Below are 23,858 nucleotides of genomic sequence, written 5' to 3' on the forward strand. Positions count from 1 at the left end.
TGTTTGCAACCAGGTTTAATTCTGAGAGCCTCAACTCTGAAGTTTGTCAGTGTATTGAGCTTCTTAAAATCTCCTATAATACTTTTTACTTATGCTAAGTTTGTCAAAACGTACTAAGAGATAAATTGTTGTAACCTTTGTTCTTTGAAAACGCAGAATTTGTCTTAAGCAAGTAGTACATTCTGTTGAGGTTTGCCAAATATGAATTGTATGCTTGGTACAGTTAGTGTAGATGTCTCTATGGCAGTGGTGATCAAACTTTTCAGGGTTGTGTCCCCACCTTACCCGTGTCCGCACCACCACCGCCTCCCGGAGCCGGGGCCAGGAGTGGGGCCACAGCTCTGGTGGAGGAAACACAGACAGAGGTAAGGGGGTGGAAGCTGTGGCTGCAGCTGGGAGCAGGACAGGAGCAGGGCTGGGGCCAGGAATGGAGCCATGGCCAGGTGCCAAGGCTCGGGGCAGGGCCAGGCACTGGGGCCGCGGCTGGGGCCATAGCAGAGCTGGAAGCTGAGCAGGGCTGGGTAGTGCTCCATCACTACCCAGACCCGCACCGTGCCTCCTGAATGTTCCTCTGTGCCCCTCTAGTGGGGTGCGCCCCATAGTTTGGGGACCTCTGCTCTATGGTTTACTGACCTTTGGAATGTTGTATCAAAACCTTGATAAGAAAAGGTGTGTAAGGTCTACTGAATCCGTGGAATGTTCTACCTGTCACAAACAAGGGGAGTGTAAATATGAGCAAAATTGAGCTCATAATTTGGAACTGAGTGAAGATGTAACCACTAAAAGACTGTTCTCCAGATTGGTAACATATTGACCTTTCTGTATTATGCTGATTTTACTTTTGCTAAATAAATCCACTAAGCCTGGTTATCTGACATCTTGACTCACTTAATATCGAACCCCGATAGCTGATAAGTTTATTGCCAGCATGTAAAGAGTGTGTATCACCATGGTATCTGTGTGTTTTTACAATGCTTCAACTAAGTTATTAAAAAGCCAAATCAGAGCAACAAAACACCATGGTCCTGATTTTAAGGGGTGCTTCAAAGAGAGTTGTGTGCACTACCATCCTGGAAAATTAGGTTCCATGTTGCCTGATGCCAACATCCCACATCTTTTAATCTGATCAGTGAAGTAGGAACTAGATTTACTTTAGTCAAACACAAAATACTGGGCTCAATACAGGCCTAATTTGATGACATTAGTGGCCGGTGATATACAGGAGCTCAGACGAAATGATGGTCCCTTCTGCCCTTAGAATATGAACCCAAGATGTCATTGTTTGATCAGTGGGAAGACCTATGGAAAAAGGTGGCAGCTCTTTCTAAATATGACCAGGGTTCATGCTTAATTGTATTTCTGGATGATGCAAGTTTAAGAGGGCCAGGCCTAATAACAAAAATGTCCGGTCTCTAGCATCTAGGTGGGCATTACATTCTCACCTACCCACAACTTCTGAATAGAGAGCATGAGTCCAGCCAAGTACTTACAAAGAGTGGATGATCAGTGAAAAATCCACATATGACTGAAAGTAACACAGTCTACACGCAGATAGGATTCTTGTAAGGCCCCAGATTGTGGACCATATGGAGAAAGGCCAAACAGATACTTGCAGCTGATGGAGAAGCTATAGATTTTGCCAGGCCCTCAAAGCAATTTTCCTTGCCCATCAGCAACATCTCCAACTTTCCCATGCCAAGCTATAGCCAGCTGGCTTTCTTTCAACTTCTAACTTCTGCCAGGCATTGAGAAAGCCTAGAAATAACAGTGCCTAGGTCAGAATAGGAGAAACAGAATTGGGTGTTATCAGCAAACAGATTACGCTGCAACCCATATTTTCTCAGTCTCCTTTGATGGATGTTGTAGAAGTGATAGGACTAATCTATGCAGCACCTCACAGATGAAAACCCTTGTGTGGAGGAACTAGCAATTACCCAACATCACTCTCAAGGAACAAGCAGAAAGAAATGTGCAGAATCATTCTGTAGCAATCTGTCCACGTCAGGTAGGTCATAAAATATCAGCAACACCTTATGATCAGTAGTGATGAAGGTAGCTGGAAGACCAGTCTGAAAGCCCTTATTGGCAATTCAGTACTCTCAGAACCTACCTGAAGGCATTCAACTTCTGTAGGAGCAAGCACTTAGAGAATAAGAAAACTGTAAAAAACAGCATTAGATGATAAAGGACAAACTGGTCAAAAGACCACACACAAAAGATGATAATAAAAGGTACCATGTCAAGTTGGGTGGAGAGGAGATATGCACTGGGATAAGTGTTTTGCCTTGTTTTATTTAAAATATTTAATAATGATATTGCAAAAGAGGTAACGGCACATAGAACACTCAGAACCCACGTACTTGGGAGGTACTGCAAGTACAAATGAGGACATAAAAGTAAGGGGAGTTAGAGAGATGAGATCTAAAGACAGAAGACAACAGAACTACTCATGAGATGCAAAAATTCATCCTGGGGAAAGAAATCTAACAGAGGTTCAGTGGGAGGCTGATACTTGGAAAGCAGTAAAGCAGAAGACAGCAAATTGAATATGAGCTTGCAATATAATATGTTGGCAAAAATTCAGTCTGAGTTTGGTCTGTATACACAGAGGCATTATGTCAAGTACTTGTTAGGAATAGTTCTTTTATATAGTAGCGAGTTCTTTAATAAACTTAATGTTAAAATTATATAATACACAGGTTAAGGAAAGAGTGTCTGTACATTTGGATATAGTGCTTAAATTATTCAAAGTTCAAAGGTTAGCTTAAAAGTAATACAATATATACAGACAGTTCTGGGCCAATTCAACATCAGAAAAACATCAACAATAAGCTTACAAATAGTTACTAAGGGCCTAGGAAGGGACTGATTTAGAATGAAAGTCTAAACAACTCAAACTGTACAGCATAGCTAAATAATGACTACAAGTATTTGAAGGGTGTAAGTACCAAGGGGAAGAAGAATTGTTTAGGTACAGGTTTCAGAGTAGCAGCCATGTTAGTCTGTATTCGCAAAAAGAAAAGGAGTACTTGTGGCACTTTAGAGACTAACCAATTTATTTGAGCATAAGCTTTCGTGAGCTACAGCTCACTTCACTGGATGCATTCAGTGGAAAATACAATGGGGAGATTTATATACATAGATAACATGAAACAATGGGTGTTACCATAAACAATGTAACGAGAGTGATTACTTAAGGTGAGCTATTACCAGCAGGAGAGCGGGGGGAAAAACCTTTTGTAGTGATAATCAAGGTGGGCCATTTCCAGCAGTTGACAAGAACGTCTGAGGAACAGTGGGGGGTGGGGGGTAATAAACATGGAGAAATAGTTTTACTTTGTGTAATGACCCATCCACTCCCAGTCTCTATTCAAGCTTAAGTTAATTATATCCAGTTTGCAAATTAATTCCAATTCAGCAGTCTCTAGTTGGAGTCTGTTTTTGAAGTTTTTTTGTTGAAGAATTGCCACTTTTAGGTCTGTAATCGAGTGACCAAAGAGATTGAAGTGTTCTCCAACTGGTTTTTGAATGTTATAATTCTTGGCGTCTGATTTGTGTCCATTTATTCTTTTACGTAGAGACTGTTCAGTTTGACCAATGTACATGGCAGAGGGGCATTGCTGGCACATGATGGCATCTATCACATTGGTAGATGTGCAGGTGAACGAGCCTCTGATAGTGTGGCTGATGTGATGAGGCCCTATGATGGTGTCCCCTGAATAGATATGTGGACACAGTTGGCAACGGGCTTTGTTGCAAGGATAGGTTCCTGAGTTAGTGTTTTTGTTGTGTGGTGTGTGGTTGCTGGTGAGTATTTGCTTCAGGTTGGGGGTCTGTCTGTAAGCAAGGACTGGCCTGTCTTCCAAGATCTGTGAGAGTGATGGGTCGTCCTTCAGGATAGGTTGTAGATCCTTGATGATGCGTTGGAGAGGTTTTAGTTGGGGGCTGAAGGTGATGGCTAGTGGCATTCTGTTATTTTCTTTGTTGGGCCTGTCCTGTAGTAGGTGACTTCTGGGTATTCTTCTGGCTCTTCCCCCCCCCCCCCCGCTCTCCTGCTGGTAATAGCTCACTTTAAGTGATCACTCTCGTTACAGTGTGTATGGTAACACCCATTGTTTCATGTTATCTATGTATATAAATCTCCCCCCTGTATTTTCCACTGAATGCATCCAATGAAGTGAGCTGTAGCTCGCGAAAGCTTACGCTCAAATAAATTTGTTAGTCTCTAAGGTGCCACAAGTACTCCTTTTCTGTTTAGCTATATCACAGTTTCATATGACCTATTGGGAAAACTTACAGTGCCTTGTTAGATAACTATTCTCTCCCCATTATTTCTTCCCCCTTCTTCCTCATACCTCACATTCTCTGATTGGACAATTAGTCGGAGAAAGGAGAAGACAATAGGAATAGTTCTGCACAAACCCAAATCCCATCTTCTAGATTTACCATCCTAGGGGTGGTAAAGTTTTTGTTATCATCATGACCAGCGCCAGGGTTGTCAACTTTCTAATCACACAAAACCGAACACCCTTGCCCGGTCCACTGCCTTCCCTTCTCCAAGGCCCTGCCCATGCCCTGCCCCTTCTCCAAGGCCCCACCCTCACTCACTCCCTCCCCCCTCCCTCCGTCGCTCGCTCTTCCCCACCCTCACTCACTTTCATTAGGCTGGGGGAGGGGGTTGGGATAAGAGGGGGGATGGGCTCTGGGCTGGAGGTGCAGGCTTTGGGGTGGGGCCGGGGATGAGAGGTTTGGGGTGCAGGCGGGGAGCTCTAGACTGGGGCAGGAAATTGGGGTGCAGGGGGTGAGGGCTCTGGCTTGGGGTAGGGCCAGGAATGAAGGGTTTGGGGTGGAGGAGGGGGCTGTGGGCTGCGTTAGGGGTTGGGGGGATGAGGGCTCTGGCTGGGGGTGGGGCCGGGGCTAAGGGTTTTGGTGTGCAGAAGGGGACTCTGGGCTGGAGCAGGGGGCTGGGGTGCAGAAGGGAGTGCAGGGTCCCAGCGGTGCTTACCGCAGTGCCCGCAGGTCCCGCCTGCCGCAGCACCCATTGGCTGCGGTTCCCAGCCAATGTGAGCTGCAGGACCGGCACTGGGGCGGGGGCAGTGCATGGAGCCTCCCAGCTCCTGGCCACCCCAGCGCATAGGGGCTGCAGGAATTTGTCAGCCACTTCCAGGATCCGTGCGGAACTAGGGCAGGCAGGGAGCCTGCCTTAGCTCCAGGCCCCCACTGCACTGCTGACTGGACTTTTAACAGGCCGGTCAGTGGTGCTGACTGGAACAGCCAGGTTCCCTTTCGACTGGGCGTTCCGTTTAAAAAAACGGATGCCTGGCAACCTTAATCAATGCCCCTTCTGTTGAATGGGAGGGCCTGAAAATGGTGCATAAGTGAATTAGGCCTTTTCACTATGTGGAATATTTAGTTGTCTGTTATAGGCATTTCCCACCTAAAAATGCCAGTGAAAAAGAAAGATTAGATATTCCCTGAAAAACTCATAAAGCTTGTCCACATGGGGAATTGGCCCTGTTGTCAGCCAATGGAGGAGCTGCATTAATGCAAATGCCTAATGTAGACAACTTACCCTGGCTTGACACCAGTGTGAATTCCACTTATGTACATTTCAGCTTGCTTTGTCTACACTTTGGGATGGCATTGAGCACCAATGTAGCCTGCCAATCAGTGGTTAAAATCTGGGCTAAATCCAACTTCAGACTTTGGGAAGTGGTACTCCACAAGAGGGAATTAATTTCATTGTTATGAAGCACTCAGATACTATGGGGATGGTATAAAGACGTAGATGATATCACAATCTGATTAGATAGAAACAATTCATTTATTCAAAATAGATAAATTGGAGACCAAGAAAAAATTGAATCCTATTGTAAACTTACTGCAACATCGCTTTTACAAAATCATTGTAAATCTACTACAGGATCACTACGCTTTGTGGTGTCCTCTGATGTATTTAGTTCAATTAACATCTGGCACTTTGGTTGACAATCTCAGCAAAAAGGCCAAGGATCAAAGTAGCCTGTTGACAAATATGTCCTTTCACGACTGAAGGTGGATCTTCAGAATATGTCTGAAGTAGGGGAGTATGAAGCAGCATAGTCCCTGTGTTGTATTTGTTCTGTGGAGATAGGTTTCCAGTGCTGTCAAACTATCAAGATAGCACCTTTCAGGAGCACTGAAAAGTCACTTTAAAACTAAATATAGCAAAACATTTTAAATCAAATTCAGTCCTCTCTGCTTGCTTTAGCCTTCATGGCTTCATCCTAGATCTGCTCTACTTTAATGTTGCCCCCTGCCCTCTCCACTTAACCTACGATGTAGCCTTGACAACCTCAGACATCTCTGAGGTTCAAATCCTTCCTGAATACTCACATCTGCTACAAAGCCTATTGGGAGACACACACACACACACACACACACAGAACCATAAAGATTATGATGTGTACATGCTTTATCGAGTAGCAATATGATATTGTTATTGTCTCCTTGCCCCCTTTTCTTCCCTCTTGTTGATCTGTTCACTCACTTGTTATGTCTTGGTGAATTAATCTTTTCAGGGCAGGGACTGTTTTCATGTGTATCTAACATAATTTTGGGACTCAAAAATAAACAATAACAAAAACATCTGAATGCATTAAACAAATGTTAAAGATTAGAATACAGAGTACATTAATTTATTCATCCCTAGAGTCGAAATTTGCCAATTCTACATCTACTAACAACAAAGAATGCATTAAATTTGCCTGTAACACAAAGTTAAATTCAAATGACAATAGAAATTAGCTCTTTTATCGAATTATATTACGAATATACAGGATGTTTGACTCATAGCCACAAAAACGGTCATGAGATGAACTCAGCTTTTTAAACAAAGCCACATTCTGTAACAGTTTTTAGCCATTAAATATAAACAAAGACAACTACAACATATAACTGGGAGGCATCAGAAGGCAATTTTATAGCGACTTAATATACCGCTATGTAACGACTTAAATTGGCCAACATGTTTTGGACAGTAAAAGTTAAGTACTTGTAAGTGTGATGGCAATTTCAACAAATGTTGTATTGTTATTTCATAATTGTTGTTTCAGCCTTGGCATACCAATTTAAGAGACGCTTAGCTGACAGCTTAAATATGATACCCGTTGAACTATGTTGGTATTGCTGGAAATTAATTTCCTACTCCCTTTATTTCAGACAGTTTCTATGTCATGATAGTGCTTTGCTATTTTAATAGTATCCATTGCTTCCTAGTTATACTAAAATTTACTTACAAGTAATTTACAGCACGTTTCGTGTTTTGTCATTAGGTCTTATAGTCTAAGGACTAGAAAATGACCCAGTGGATAAAATAGATGGAACTTACCTGTAAGTAAATTAAATTTGAAAAGTTTAACAATCTGTTCTTAACTTAGGCCCTCACTCCAACTACATAAGGGGAAAAGCTGAGCAAAAGTCTGCCTGTCTGTCATTACTGTACTGTCTTTAATTGGTTTCTTTCACAACTCTAATAGTGAAATGAATTTGTTTATATTTGGGGATTATTTAAAATACCACCTGCTTCTCAGTCCAGGAAAATCAATGGCAGTCAGGCTCCTACTTCAATGAGGCAACTTTGAAAATTTTACCCCTAGTTTTTGTTTATAACTACAGGATACAAAATAGCGACCAACTGATTTTAAAAAGTAGTGATGGAGATACTTCATATTAAAAATATTGTGCCACACAAATATCTCAACATGATATTTAGTCTGATCCTGTCTTACTTTGGATCCAGGCTATGGCAATCTTCCAACTCTTCCAAGAGAACAATATAGTATGAACTGAACATCCATCCTGAAATCATTTGATGCCTCTCATAGTAAGGGAGTCCTGACAGACCATCCCTAATCATATAGCACCTTATTTTCAGCTCTGAAATCCACACACATCTGCACTTTTACATTACAAGAACATTATTGCATGTGCAAATCCTTGATTTGCTTGCACACCATGTCTAGGTGGACATGCATCTAGCCATGGGCAAACTGCACACCCAGTTAGAGGTTTCCCAGAATTGTGCAAGGGAGAGCTTCCATAAGGTGGCACCTTTGTAACCCCATCCTTTCCCACTCAGATATGTGAGCTTGGGGAAGAGAGAAACATCAGACAGCACTGCAGTTTCTGCAGCCAGAAACTGAGCTGGCAGGAGCTGAGACAACTAACTGCAGCAGGGATCTTAGGGTGCTGATGATATCACCAGTGTCTGACTGTTTTTACAGCTTTCACTCTGACTATGTTTTCCCCTCTGATGATTGGGCTGTTTGGTACAACAGCCTCCCAACTCCCACAGGTTTCAGAGTAACAGCCGTGTTAGTCTGTATTCGCAAAAAGAAAAGGAGTACTTGTGGCACCTTAGAGACTAACTCTTCATTAAACCTCACTCCATGCTCCTCTCCTCCCGCATATTCTGTTTTTTCCTATCCCCTCCCTTCATTGTCCCCGCTCAATTCCATTGTTCCCCCTTTCTCAGTTCAGCTAATCCACTCCCAACAAACACCATCCAAAAAAGTTTACAAACAAAACAACAAAAATTTGTGACACCTGGAAATTTGTGACATTGTTCACTCTGTTATATTCCTTCTCTCCTTCCCTTTGTCTGTAATTTCTATGTAGATTATGAACTCTTCAGGGCAGGGACGGTCTCTAATTGCATCTCTAAACAGTGCTTAGTACAATGGGGGTCTGATCTCAGTTGGGAATTCTAGGTGCTACCATAATACAAATAATAAATAATAATTTCTCCATGCATGTCTGAACAGAAGAGAGTGAGCTGTTTTTTACTGTATTTAGTATAAACCACATACCAACATAACACGCTACTTTTGTATGAATATTAATGAGCATACACTATATACTGCATACTACACACACACATTTTAATATAAAATATCCAATTTCCTTTGTAAGAAACAGTAGTTTTACTCAAATTCCTTAATTGCTAATGACAGCTTTTCAGAGTGAATTATATATAAATGATTTTTTCCAGATGTAAGGTATGAAATAAACAAAGTACCTAACACTGATTCTGGATGTCCTGGTATTAAGTCAGAATAGAACTCTATCCCTATTTATGTAGAACATTTCGGTATTGAATGTTAACTGGTAAATGTAAAAAGCAATGACAAATGCAAATTGAAAAGAAGGGAAGTACTGATCAATAAAATGGTTATACTAATCCAATAAAATATAAGATACCTTCTTGGTAATGAAAACTGTTCCACATCAAATAAATTTTGCAAGTTCAAATGTGAGAAAAAGAGGACTGAAATATACAAAGAATGTTTATAACAAAAGACAGACAATTCTGTAACTGCATTTCAGTGATCCTTCACAAATCATTAATAACAATCCCCAAAACATAAGCACAACTCACATTGGTTCCTGAAAAGGAAAGGATTATTGCATTAGGTGTGCTCTAGTAAGCATAAAAACACAAGCCACAGTCCAATCGGTAGGAGGATCTTTGCTAAAGAAACAAAACAGTTTGATAAATGTTCAGCCAGGTAAAAAGTTTCCACTCTCCTCTTTTCCCCTAGAATACTGTTAATTAGGCAACTGCAGCATTACATTCAAATGACTACATTGTAATATATATATATATATATTATACATATTTAAATCACAAACTAAAAAAATCTGATTCCTACCAGTTTGGCTGAGTTGAGAAGTGCTGCGGCTTTTTCGTGACAGACCCACAATCGCTACCATCTTTGCGCCAATACTGGAGCGTCGTTTTTTGCCACTAGTCCCCACAGTGCCCACTGCTGTGTCAGACTGGCTGCCATCGTTCTTCTCTAGCGTGTACATGTCCCCGCCGATGCTGGTGCTCTTAGTCATGTTCTTTCCTGAGGCACCCATCTGTCTGCTTTGCATTTTGGATGTAAAGACACTGTCAGCCGATGGATGGACAAACAACATAGACAACAGAAGAGTAAAAAGGGGAAGACAGAAAAGGATGGGGTTCAGATGAAAAGTTTTGGGAGATTGTAGGAGCAAAGCAGCTAATTCACACAGGTAGGGTTTTGCTTTTGTTAGAGGTAGAGAGGAACAACTTTAATTGTCAAGTTCCTGCTAGCACTTTATTGGTTTTCTCTCTTTAATCATATACTTCACTTGTTAAACTTTTTTTTTAATTAAAAGGCTTTCCTTCTACTTATGAAAGTTCTTAAAAGTATATTATCTACATATAGTATAATGGTAAATACACTTATATAGCATTTGTAAATGTAGTGAAAACATCATGTATTTTCATATTTAATATACAATTTATTAGTTCAGTATTTCCTTTTCATGTTTAACTCTTGGCCAGTCAAATTACACACACCTGTTCCTCCGGTCTGCCACTCGGCAGATTCTGCAAATCAGTTAAGCAAAGATTGCCTAGGCCAGGCAAAAGAGGCAACGCAAATAAAGCATCAAAAGTGTCATCTGTAATGTCATTTTTTTTAACTAAAAATCTAATGCTGCAGAATCCCTGAGTAGATGAATAGTTTTTTTGCACTGGATTATTTTTCCTGAGTAAGCTCTTTCTTGATTCTAAAACTTATTTACACTATATTGACATTTGGGTATATTATCTTATAATTGCAAGTGATCAGCCTCTCATACAGATCAGTGATTCCCAAACCATTGCACAGTGCAGACTCCTTGGTAAGAAAGACTTGCTCACAGTCACTTCCCAATGATCATGAACAAGTTACTCCCCAACCTCCCAGTCCTGATCCCTCACCTTCCCTGTAGGAACTATGGTGCTTGATTACATATAAAAGCGATATGAGGGCAGGCTTAGAGAGACTAAATAAAAATAAGCTTGCTTCAACATGGCGGACAGGGCTAATTGCTTATTTTCCTCCCCTGCATTTTGTATCTGCGTTGTGCTCAGGGCTGGCTCCAGGCACAAGCAAACCAAGCAGGTGCCTGGGGCAGCAAATGTAAAGGGGCGGCAGGACTGGCTCCATGTTTGGCGGCAAGGTTTTTTGTTTTGTTTTTTTGCCACTTGAGGTGGCAAAAATGCTGGAGCCGGCCCTGGCTGTGCCATACGTTTATTACTACCGTGTTCCTATTGCTGTCTGCATCTCCCACTATACTGCTTAGGTGACACTGCAATTTGATTCTCTCCTTTTGTATGTTTGCTGCCACTCCAACATAGCTGTCATCCACAAATGTATTATTTACACTAAAGAAACACCCTACACAGAACACACAAAGTGGCTGCACGGCAGGGTGCAGATAGGTACTTCTTTTTGCTGGAGTCACAGGGGGGTATTTATTTTGGTTTGTTTAGTTTACTTGGTCAAAAAATCCTCTGGAAACCCCAATCATCCATGACTGGGGGACAATTAACATGAAGTATCACAACTTGAAAATTGGTAAATGGCAAAGCACTGTGACAGAAGCAGCTCCACGCTCACCTATAAGTGTTCCATGAATCATGATGTGAGAACTACATAGATCAGTGTTATACCATTTGGTGAAAAAGGGCTGTCTGAGACATATGATGTGGACAGTTTGGGAAAAAGTTAAAGTCCTCCCTTCAGAAAGATAGAAATATATGCAACACTTTACAGTACTGCACTTTTGTGTTAACTTTGAGTCTGCTGCTACAAGGTCTCCATGTTGACTTCCATGGAAACTCCTTGCATAGGATTCCGCCCTTTATTAGTTCGATTTGGTAGGCGCCTACTCTTGGTAATTCTGCTTTAGACACAATGCTGGATAGTAAAAATAGAACAAAGTGGAATATTTTAGTGAGGCAAAGAAAATAATTAACACAGTTTTGCTTACAAGTAGTGATACCACAAAGATTAACAAAGGCTTTTTGTTTGTTTGTTTTAAACACAGAACTGAGACAGGGAGTGAGTGATTTCCGCCAGCATAGGGCTCCAGTGTGGCTTTTAGCCACAGTCATATGAAGTCAATCCTCCTGGAGCTCCTGCTACTCAAGAAGAGTGGATCCACTTCAGGGGATCCAGCATGTGCTCCCTGTAGAGCCAGCCAGCTCTGTTAGTTAGTGCAGAGGAGGACTGGGGCCATAACCCTGCCTCTTACTGTCTTTGGAGTGAATAGTGGGGCTGCAAATGTCCTCACCCCTGCACAGACTAATGCTGTGACTCTCTCACTTGTGCCTCTGCACAGGCAACAGCAGCCCTCTGGCCCATTGTTCATAGAATCATAGAATCATAGAATATCAGGGTTGGAAGGGACCCCAGAAGGTCATCTAGTCCAACCCCCTGCTCAAAGCAGGACCAATTCCCAGTTAAATCATCCCAGCCAGGGCTTTGTCAAGCCTGACCTTAAAAACCTCTAAGGAAGGAGATTCTACCACCTCCCTAGGTAACGCATTCCAGTGTTTCACCACCCTCTTAGTGAAAAAGTTTTTCCTAATATCCAATCTAAACCTCCCCCACTGCAACTTGAGACCATTACTCCTCGTTCTGTCATCTGCTACCATTGAGAACAGTCTAGAGCCATCCTCTTTGGAACCCCCTTTCAGGTAGTTGAAAGCAGCTATCAAATCCCCCCTCATTCTTCTCTTCTGCAGGCTAAACAATCCCAGCTCCCTCAGCCTCTCCTCATAACTCATGTGTTCCAGTCCCCTAATCATTTTTGTTGCCCTTCGCTGGACTCTCTCCAATTTATCCACATCCTTCTTGAAGTGTGGGGCCCAAAACTGGACACAGTACTCCAGATGAGGCCTCACCAATGTCGAATAGATGTTATTTTGTTCCACATCCATTTGAAAAAGCAGGGATGGTGTCTTTGATCCTTGCAGTTTCCACAGTAGACGTTATGCAGTTATAAACATATTCACTGAGCGTATGTGGTGCCGTCCAGAGCGCACACATTACGCCATTATTATACACTCATATATACACAAATATAGTGTCCACTGTACTGGGTGGCTGAGTCTGTTCCCCCCTTTCTGGAGAAGGAAAAATCCAGCATGAACAAAGCAATTGGTACGTCAGTTCACATTACTGGAAGTCTGCTTTTATGTTTGGGTACCTACTTTACAAGCTAATCAGCAGTAGTGGCCTGACTAGGCAAACCTAGGCACTATCTATAAATAGTAAAGTGCAAACATCTGGAAAAATACTGCATACTTGAATATGTTTAATTGTGAAAAATAAAGACAATTATGCTGACTTTCAGAGCAGATCTACATCTTCTATGTCTAGAGACACCACAGAGATGGTGGGGGCTGTTAGTGGGCCTGAGATCAGGGAAACCCAATCCCCTAATGGACAGGAGTACTTGTGGCACCCTAAAGACTAACAAATTTATTTGAGCATAAGCTTTTGTGAGCTACAGCTCACTTCATCGGATGCATGTAGTCTAATGGACAGGGTTCCCCATTTTAGGAAAACTCTTCCCTTGATGATGCCTATAAAAGCAGAGTCAGACTTCATCTACCCCAGGGTGCCAGCCGGACTGGGCAGAGGAAGTACAATAACCAGTCTCTTGACAGTTTTAGAGAGTGCCTCCTTCATTGATCTGGCTCCTTGAATAAGGAGGTGGGCTAGCCACTCACTTCAACATGATAACTACAGAGAAAGGGAGAATGAAAGTCAGACATCTCCATCCCAAATATTCCAAGGATAAGTCATGAGTGGCCCAGGATTACCTAATTAAGTGGGTTTATTAGCCAAAGGGAACATAGGAAATATATGGAGATTAAGAGGTGGGGAATCTGGATCACTGCAAATCTCTGGGATTATCTTGGCCAAATTTGGGGGGAGAGTAAACATATTCCCCTTCAGTATCAAGGAAATGTTACTTCTCATTCTTCTGTGAATCCTTGAGTCATTTTCAAGGACTGGGAAGCCTATTGGAGAATCAATATGATTTGATTAATGAACACTATTCAGAACTAAAGAAACCAGCAAGGTCGGGCTCTTCCGAGGAGCAAGATGATAGAAGAGGAAGGAGATATTTCCTTTTGTGTGTGGGTGGGGGGGTGGAGGGGGAGAAGTGAAGGGATATGGGATGTGAGGAGAGACAGAATTTGCAAATTACAGAGCTTTTCCTTTTCGATCCTGACTCACATTTACAGTGTCTGATTGAGGAACAGAAGATGAATCAGACAATTAAAAGGGGTGATGAGTAACTGTATAGAGACAGGGTAGCCTCATTAGTGAGAGAAGCCTTAGACTCTTAGACAGCTTGACCCATTAAGGGTAAGATTTCAGGGTAGAACTCCTCCAGAAAAAAATATCTTATTGCTTGAAATTCACTCTCTCTCAGCTGAAGGCCCATGCTTTAGGAGTAACGGCCTCAGACAATGTTCCCTGTTGCCCCACCGAGGGGAGGTAGAACTGGAGTGCTCACATGACCCGAGCCTGAGAGAAACTTTCTTATGGGTGACTGTCCCTAAGATACCAGCAGAGGTGCTCTGTCCTTGCAGAAAGAGAAAGGTTGGTGTACTGGAACCTGTCAGACTGCTCAGCAAATAAATAGTAAGGCCTCTTTAATGCACCACTCACCCTGAAGAGGAAGAAAAATTGCTGAGGACCAGAGCAGTTTGGAAAACTTGTGGAATATGTTGTCTGCCCTGAAGTGGGAGGAGAAGCAGGAGCCTGAGGTCCGAACATTTGCTGCCTGATGAGGTGAGCATAAGAGGGTGGACACAAAACCTCGGTCCTGAGATGAGCCTGGTGGTCTGCCAACACTGCTACGGCCTTTGTTATAATAGTGATGGGAGACTGTGAGACTGGGTTTCTTCCACATGGTCTCAAGGGAAAATGAGAAGAGGCATTAAATTTGGCACCAAGAACATTCCACTAAAGAAATTTGGGGACCTATAACTTTCTGCTGTCTGGCTGATTGCTACATGAGGAGGCAAAGGTCTCTACCTAGAGCCAAGGCAGAGTTTAAGCAGAGGAAAGTGCAGGAGCTAGTCTGTAGAGGAAATACAACTGTGGAGCGAGAAAAAAAATCTTGGAGGCCAATGACTGGTCATTCAGTTTAACAAGAGTCATAAATATAAAGGGAAGGGTAAACACCTTTAAATCCCTCCTGGCCGGAAGGAATCCAGAAGAAAAACCCTTTCACCCATAAAGGGTTAAGAAGCTAAGACAACCTCGCTGACACCTGACCAAAATGACCAAAGAGGAGACAAGATACTTTCAAAGCTGAAGGGGGAGGAAACAAAGGGTTCTCTCTTGGTCTCTGTGTTTTTTTTTCCAGGACCAGAGCAGGAATGCAGGTCAGAATTCCTGTAAAAAGTCAGCAAGCAATCTAGTTAGATATGCGTTAGATTCTGTTTTGTTTAAATGGCTGATAAAATAAGTTGTGCTGAATGGAATGTATATTCTTGTTTTTGTGTCTTTTTGTAACTTAAGGTTTAGCCTAGAGGGATTCTCTATGTTTTGAATCTGATTACCCTGTAAGGTATTTACCATCCTGATTTTACAGAGGTGATTCTTTTACTTTTTCTTCAATTAAAATTCTTCTTTTAAGAACCTGATTGCTTTTTCCTTGTTCTTAAGATCCAAGGGTTTGGGTCTGTGCTCACCTATGCAAATTGGTGAGGATTTTTATCAAGCCTTCCTCAGAAAGGGGGTGTAGGGCTTGGGGGGATTTTGGGAGGAAAGACATTTCCAAGTGGGCTCTTTCCCTGTTATATTTGTTAGACGCTTGGTGGTGACAGCAAAAAAGTCCAGGGACAAAAGGTAAAATAGTTTGTACCTTGGGGAAGTTTTAACCTAAGCTGGTAAAAATAAGCTTAGGGGGTTTTTCATGCAGGTCCCCACATCTGTACCCTAGAGTTCAGAGTGGGGAAGGAACCTTGACAGCAAGTCTGTAAAACAGGAGGGATACCCATTAGTCCAGATTGTCAAATAAGTAGGTACAAAAAGGAGCCATAGAAATGTTAGGCAATTTGGGAAAATAAAGAGCCATCTTTGAGTCTTTTAATTTCCAATGAGATTTACACCAGGAGATTATGAAGCAATTAGGGTTTTTTTATTTTTTAAATGTAAAAGGCATCCATAATCACCCTTCGAGTAAGACCTTGGCTGCAACCTTAGCTATGGGGAGGCTGCTGCCTTTCTATATTACATAAGAAATGGAGATTAAATAGGAAGGAGCAGCTAAAAGCTCAGGGCGAAGCCATATCCTATGCAGGAAAATCCCATGGTTGGCTTAAGAAACTCTGAGTGTTAACTTGCAGTATCCTGTTCAGAATTCTATTATTGGTGCCAAGTGTGACTTGCCCTGAGAGCAAATAGGGCTGTGGTCTCAAAAGACCATTCCAGGTTTAGCACATGTGTAAAATGTTCTCCAAGAACTGAACAGAAACCTAAGAGGTGTTGAAATAGGATGGGATAGGGAAGGAAAGAAGTGGTTGTCTACTACCAGGGTCTTTCACCTGTGGCAGCATATTCTCTTAAAAACTGCTCTGGCAACTGTTATGAGAACCCAGCTGTGTCTATCTTGGACACCTTTAGGGGTTACAGCACAGAGGGGCAATTCCAGTCAACACGAAGTAATACGCAGTGTCAGCATCATTTGCATGATAAAATCCTTGTAAGATCAGAGAAGGTTGATACTGGGAAGAGCAACTATCTTCATGACTACCTTACAGTAAAATCCTTGCAGGACTCAGAAAGTGGTACTTACATCCTGTAAGAAAGTGGTACTTATATACAAATTGTGTGATAAAAACTGTTCATTTCCTAGTAGCAAATAAAACTTGCATTATTTAATACATGACTGTAATGCTGGGGAAAGGAAAGGCCCTAGAGTGATAGCACTCCAAACTAAAGTCTTCTGTTTACCCACAAAATATGTAGAGCAGTGAATGCTCCCACAAGACTCAGAAATATGCCATTACTAATCCTTAGGCTGAGCTGTTCCATTCCCCCTAAATGAAAGAGGTTCAAACAGTCATCCCCATTAAATAAATCTGTTGCAAGGTGCTTAAAATGGCTGTCAAACAAAGTTACTATAATTCCATTAGACATAGAGTACTGTAGCTCATTATTAAAGAACTACATATTAGAAAAGTCAGCTAGTTCACTACAGTTAGTTAACTGGAAGCATAAGATCATGTTCTGCTTTGTCTACCTTAGACAATGAAGTAGATTTCATTCAGGCAAGTTCTGTCAACCAAACTAATGTAGAAGGAAAGGGCTTCAGCTTCTGAAATGTGTGTAAAATCTCAAACTTTCCTTTGTGTGAAAAGTAAAAATTAGTAATTTTGAAAGTTTACTTGGGTCACAAAATGTAGGACAAATTCAGATTTTTTGAGTGCTAAATTAAACTTTAAATAAGGGTGTGATAGATTAAGTGATGGAGAAAATGTTTTCGAACTGGTTGAGATAACTGGGAACACCGTGAACTGATAAGCTTGAAATGTAGGTAAGGTGAGGACATAAGTGATTGGGCCTTACATGATCCATGCAATATTCAAACCAATTAGATATAAGAAGAATAGATGTTAATAGCTAGGAAAAATGTATATAAACTGTGTATTGTGTGACTTGATTTGGAATTATGGTTTCACTTTGTATTTAACCCCCCTGCATCTAAGCCTGTATAAGATGGGCATAGAGCTGTATAATAAAATAACTTATTTGATGAGCAGGAGTTGAACTGAATATTTTGATCTTATAAAACTGGATAAAGCATTCTCCAGAACTAGACAAGGTGTTCTGGATAAGCTGAGTGGAAAAGGTCTCAGAGGGAATCACAACGCCTGGGATGACTGATTGAGAAAGGGCTTTCTTATCAAAGAATATCAGTCTTGAACCACCTAAATTTCACCAAAGCTTTCAACTGTATTCATAGAGAATTGCTATGGAAGATCTTGTGACAACATGGACTTCCTAGAAAGATAGTGGTAGCGGCTAAGATGCTGTATGAAGGTTCAAAATGCTGTAAGAAAGTACAGAGACCAACTGGCTCGATATTGTCTCTGGAGTAAGACAGCAATGCACTTTATCACCTCTCCTCTTCTGCATTGTGATAGATTACATAATGCAAAAATCAACATCAAAGGAAGATACAGGAATTATGTGGAGTAATGAAAACTTCAAAATCTCTACTTTGCCGATGACATTGTTCTGTTGGACACAGAAGATGATGTTAGGAAAAAGGCCATTATCAATGTCAAATGTGAGGCTACCAAAGTAAGATTAAGAATCAGCCGAAAGACAGCAAAAGTCATGAATGTTGAAAGAGGAGTCAGCAATGATGATGTACATGTGATCGATAATGAAGAATACAGCATGGTTAACAAATTTTTATATTGTGGAAGCAGAATTTAGTGCTAATGGCTAACTCCATAAGGAGATGAAAGCAAAAATTGGAAAGACAAGTGGTTCCTTTTCAAGACTGGCAAATATCTGGAAAAATAAGGAGATTCACACAAGAAGCAGGATAAAGTTATACAATGCCATTGTGATCTCCACATTGTTACATTGTTCTGAAACTTGGCAAGTACTAGAAACCCACATAAAAAATTAATGCATTCCATCAGAGATGCTTGTGAAGAATAGTTGGTAGGATAAAGTAGCCAACGCTGATAAGTTACAAAGGACTGTCCAGCGGACTGTAGAGACAATAATTGGAGAAACAACTGGGAAAATGTAAATCAAGTACAATAAAAAATGCTTAAACCCCATGCCATAAATATAAAGGGAAGGGTAACCACCTTTCTGTATACAGAACTATACAATCCCTCCCGGCCAGAGGCAAAACCCTTTCACCTGTAAAGGGTTAAGAAGCTAAGATAACCTCGCTGGCACCTGACCAAAATGACCAACGAGGAGACAAGATATTTTCAAAGCTGGGGGTGTGTGTGTGGGGGGGCAAAGGGTCTGTCTATCTGTGTGATGCTTTTGCCAGGAACAGATCAGGAATGCAGCTCAGAACTCCTGCAAAAAGTTAGTAAGCAATCTAGCTAGAAATGCGTTGGCTTTTCTTTTGTTTAATGGCTGGTAAAATAGCTGTGCTGAATGGAATGTATATTCTTGTTTTTGTGTCTTTTTGTAATTTGCCTAGAGGGATTCTCTGTGTTTTGAATCTGATCACCCTGTAAGTTATTTACCATCCTGATTTTACATAGGTGATTCTTTTACTTTTTCTTTAATTAAAATTCTTCTTTTAAGAACCTGATTGCTTTTTCATTGTTCTTAAGATCCAAGGGTTTGGATCTGTGTTCACCTATGCAAATTGGTGAAGATTTTTATCAAGCCTTCCCCAGGAAAGGGGGTGTAGGGCTTCGGGGGATATTTGGGTGGGGGGGAGATGTCTCCAAGTGGGCTCTTTCCCTGTTCTTTGTTTAATACGCTTGGTGGTGGCAGCATAGGGTTCAAGGACATGGCAAAGTTTGTACCTTGAGGAAGTTTTTAACCTAAGCTGGTAAGAATAAGCTTAGGGGGTCTTTCATGCAGGTCCCCACATCTGTACCCTAGAGTTCAGAGTGGGGAAGGAACCTTGACACCCCATAATTTTAAACTGTGAAAATTTAAAATCATGAACAATATTAAAAAAGCTTAAAATAAATATTGATATTGTCTGTCAAAATTATAAAAAATAAAAATTGAATTCTGCCAAGCCTACATATAAGGGTAAGTGTTAGTTATGTAATTTCTTTCTCTGTGTAATTCAAGATGATGTTGCTAAAGTCCAGATTCTGAATATTGCCGACTTAATGGTTGGAGACAGATTGTGGACACCTGACTCACATGAAATAGTACCTTGCCCCCAGGGTAGTTTCTCTGAGGTCATTATGACTACTTTTTGAGTACGGTGCTACTAAATGTAACTAAAAGTATGTATCAGAATCTGGTCCTGAATCAAGAATATCTGTTGCAGGAAACAACATAGTTCACTTCACATAGGTTACAGAGCCACAACTGAGAAAATGGAATTTTACAGTTCAGTAACTGCATAATCAGTGATAAGTTACTTACATAAGTATCTAATTTAATTTTCTTTTACTCAGAAAAAGTAAAAAAAAATTATCACTTGTGTTCCCCAGTATAACTGAAAGCCAACTATTCATGTGTGTATATCAAATATTTTACTATTTATTACTTACTTATGAAATACGCTTTAATAAAAACTTTATGACCAAACATTGCCTCTTTCTTATATTTACAATATTGTTAATATAAATAGTTTTTAGAGAATCAAAAGATAGATCTAGATTATCATTTTTTATCTAGTGATATAATCTAAAAAACTGTATCTCACTTATTGGATATCTTGTAGAACTTTGTTACTGTTTTTTTTTATTTTTTAAAGCCTGAATTGCAAATTAATTTGCAAAATAAATTTGGGCCAGCAATACTTTCTTGTCTTTATACTAAAGATGTAAATATCAGAATCTGATTTACATTGAAATCATTTGTTTTTTTCCAATAAAAATGCCAATATTAATACCTCCTTGTGATTTTTCTTACTTCTTTAATGAATGATTCTTTATTAAAATGAAGCATTTATAACTAAGGCTGTGAGTTTGTTATGGAGGTCATGGAAGTAATGGATTCCGTGATTTTCCGTGACCTCTGCCCATGACTTCTACAGCAGCAGGTGCGCCTGGCTCAGGGGCAGCTCAGGCAGTCTCTGGTGCAGTCTCCCCCATTCACAGCAGAAGAGTTTGGGTGTGGGTTGGGCCAGGGGGTTGGGGCATGACATGGGGTGAGGTGGGTTCTGGGCAGCGCTTACTTGGGGGGGTCTCTGGATGTGGTGACATCCCCCTCACTCAGCTGCTAGGCGGAGGCGTGGCCAGGCAGCTCTGAGCACTGCTTCCGCCCAGGGCACCACCTCTGCAACTCCCATTGGCCACCTGCCAGCCAATGGGAGTTGCAGGAGTGCTGCCCATCCCCCCTTCAGCAACTGGGCCTCCCTCCCCCAGCACCTGTGGGGCCGCTGGGTAGCTCTACCGCGTTTTAGTCATAGCTATTTTTAGTAAAAGTCATCAAGAGGCCATGTGCCTGTGACTTGTCTGTGACTTTTACTAAAAAAACCGTGATTAAAATGTAGCCTTATTTATAACTCTAACATTTCATTTTGCCATAGAATGGATATTGTAATGAACTAACATACTATGACGTTTTAGGGGGGAAATGATTTCTTAAGTGCTCCAGAAAGATCTTTCATCATAGTTGTCTCTCATGAGGTCAGCAGACCCCTCAAGATTTTCTTACACACCTTTTTTACAACTGAGAAAGGAATTTAAATCTTAATAGATGTTTTATATTCAAAGATGCTTTCATTCCATTGATTTGCTGAAGAAACTGAACAATAACAGCATTTTTGGAACAACGATGAGGTAGAAAGTAACATTTCCATGGGAACTATGCTTCAGGCTAATACATGTATTCATCTGTCAATTCACATCAGAGAGAGACACTACAATGGGAAATTATAATGAATTATAATTATAATGACTGGTCCCTAGAGTCCTCTTTTGGCCAAAAAAATATTGTATTGACTCATTCTTACCTATTTATACAACTGATGTAAACTTCTAACAGCTACCCTCCCTTAAACCATAATTATTAGATTTATTTAATTGAACTTATAATTAGTAGGTTGACTGAAAACAATTGAGCAAATAATGAGTATGGTTTGTTTAAAAGAATGCTCTCAACACGCAATATTTCTCTGAAGAGAAATTCATCAGTGAATACATAGGTGACTTCAATTTACTCTCTTATATATAAACATTATTCAAGCAAAGCATGTGTGTATAAAAATAGAAACAATAGGCAACACACAAAGTGCACTCTGGGACTGTTAGACTTTATCTATACTTGCCTACACCTGTGGTGGCCTGGAGAGTAAATGTAGTTACACGCCACAGCGAAAGGCAGAGTGGGTCCACACTCACTGTAGTGTGTAGCTACATGCGACAGTGAAAGGCTCCAGTGCGGGACAGGCAGCAGGGATATGCTCCAGCAGCTCCCTGCTACCAGAGCCTCTCACTGCAGCAAGAAAAGGCTCTGGCAGGAGGGAGGCGACAAGGAAAGTCTATATCACCTCCCTGCTGCCAAAGGCACTGCTTGGGCATTTAAAGAGCTGTCTATGGTATATCCTAGTGTTCGGGGTGTACCCTAGCCAATGCCTCACTACTATTTATACCCATTGTAGCTGGGTGTGCAGTGATGTTACTGCATGGCAAACTACTGTGCTGTAGATTCATACTGTGGCTTGCTGGGCAGTAAAGTTCCATGTAGTCAGGCTCCATGAGATGCCTCATTACAATGTTATCACATATGTATCTGTACTGACACCCTTTGCTGGGATAAACTTGTATGAATTTCATAGACCTGATTCTGTGTTATAATCTTTCCCTCACTTTGGCATTTCAAGACAAGAATTCAGTACTAACATATCTTGGCACAAGTTTCTATTTGATAAAATTACACTATATAAGGATTTCAGATATGCAAATTCCTATCTCAGATATTTATTTTTCTATTCTTCAGGACATTATATTTCAATACCTTGTAAAATTTCTAACAAAGACAAAATCTGAGTGCCAAATTGCATGATAATAGTTTTCTCTTATTTGTAGAACCTTTCTGTAAATGAATTCTCCTCTTGCTTTAACATACTTTTATCACTATAGAACTATTAAGAACAGGTTTGACCAAGAGAACTAAGTATAAGATTGGAAGTAAATAATACTTAATTATCTAACTCCCAGAAATGTAGCAAGGATGAGTTAGTTAGTACTATTATATTTTTTTAGTTTCATATAAATCTGTAAATATGGGGGGTCAATCAGAGATCAGGGTTAGACATAAATTAAAGTGTGACTGAATCAGTGGAACAGAACTCATGAGGCTGAACCATCTAGCAGTTATCCACATCTTTCAGCTAAGAAGGTGAACAGCCTGTCTGCCTAAAACTGTCAACCAAACAACAACATTTGTCAATAGTGTGTTAACAATGAAGTTTCCACCTTTAAAAAGGGCAGTTGGCCTTCTACAAGCCTGCACATTATGGCCCTGAAAGCATCCCTATTAAAAATGCACTTAAGACACAGGTTTAAATTTGAAGTGAACGTTAAGCACGTTTAAATACTTTTTTGAATTGTAGCCTACTTTACTGACGGTGGAAAGTCAGAGAGGAATGCTTTTTGTTTTCAGATCTGACAATGCTTATTAAATCCAAGAATACAACTAAACTGCAAGGTTGCTTGAGAGGTTTATTCGTGGAAGAATTGGAAAGTTAATTTTGAAATGAAGAGAATGTAGTGAGCTGATCAACCACATCCTGAATCTACCTTGTGTCCCAGAGCTAAAACTACCAGAGACAGAATTTTAAATCAAGCCAGAAAAGTGAGAAAAATCTTGTAGAAAAAAAGATCTTTTCATATCCTTTCAGACTTGAGGTTATAAACTGTCAAAATATACAGAGATGATACTGTCTCACATGACCTTCTCATAAACAAACTACAGAAAAATAGCCTAGACGAACCTACTATAAGGTGGGTGCACAACTGGTTGGAAAACTGTACTCGGAGAATAGTTATCAATGGTTCACAATCAAGTTGGAAGGGCATACTGAGTGGGGTGCTGCAGGGACCTGTCCTGGGTATGCTTCAATATCTTCATAAATGATTTGGATAATGGCATAGAGAGTACTCTTGTAAAGTCTGAGGATGATACCAAGCTGGGACGGGTTGAAAGCACTTTGGAGGACAGGATTAGAATTCAAAATGACCTTGACAAACTGGAGATATGGTTGGAAATAAATAGGATGAAATTCAGTAAGAACAAATGCAAAGTACTACACTCAGGAATAACCAATTGCGCAAATACAAAATCAGAAATGACTGCCTCGGAAGGACT

The 23,858-nt window shown here is 40.7% G+C and overlaps 1 protein-coding gene across 3 annotated transcripts in view; it reads right to left on the minus strand.

Moving 5' to 3' along the window:
- The window catches only part of RIMS2 (regulating synaptic membrane exocytosis 2), a gene marked incomplete at its 5' end in the record, with an annotated part of 744,128 nt that overhangs the window by 67,176 nt on the left and 653,094 nt on the right, over positions 1 to 23,858 (minus strand). For all 3 annotated transcript variants that reach the window (XM_084618867.1, XM_084618865.1, XM_084618864.1), the window contains one exon: positions 9,693 to 9,934. In XM_084618867.1, coding sequence (XP_084474993.1) covers positions 9,693 to 9,934 — 242 coding nt within the window. The remainder of the gene's footprint in view (positions 1 to 9,692; positions 9,935 to 23,858) is intronic.

This window comes from Lepidochelys olivacea (assembly GCF_965140295.1).
Source record: "Lepidochelys olivacea isolate rLepOli2 genome assembly, chromosome: 2".
In the NCBI taxonomy this organism is placed as follows: domain Eukaryota; kingdom Metazoa; phylum Chordata; order Testudines; family Cheloniidae; genus Lepidochelys; species Lepidochelys olivacea.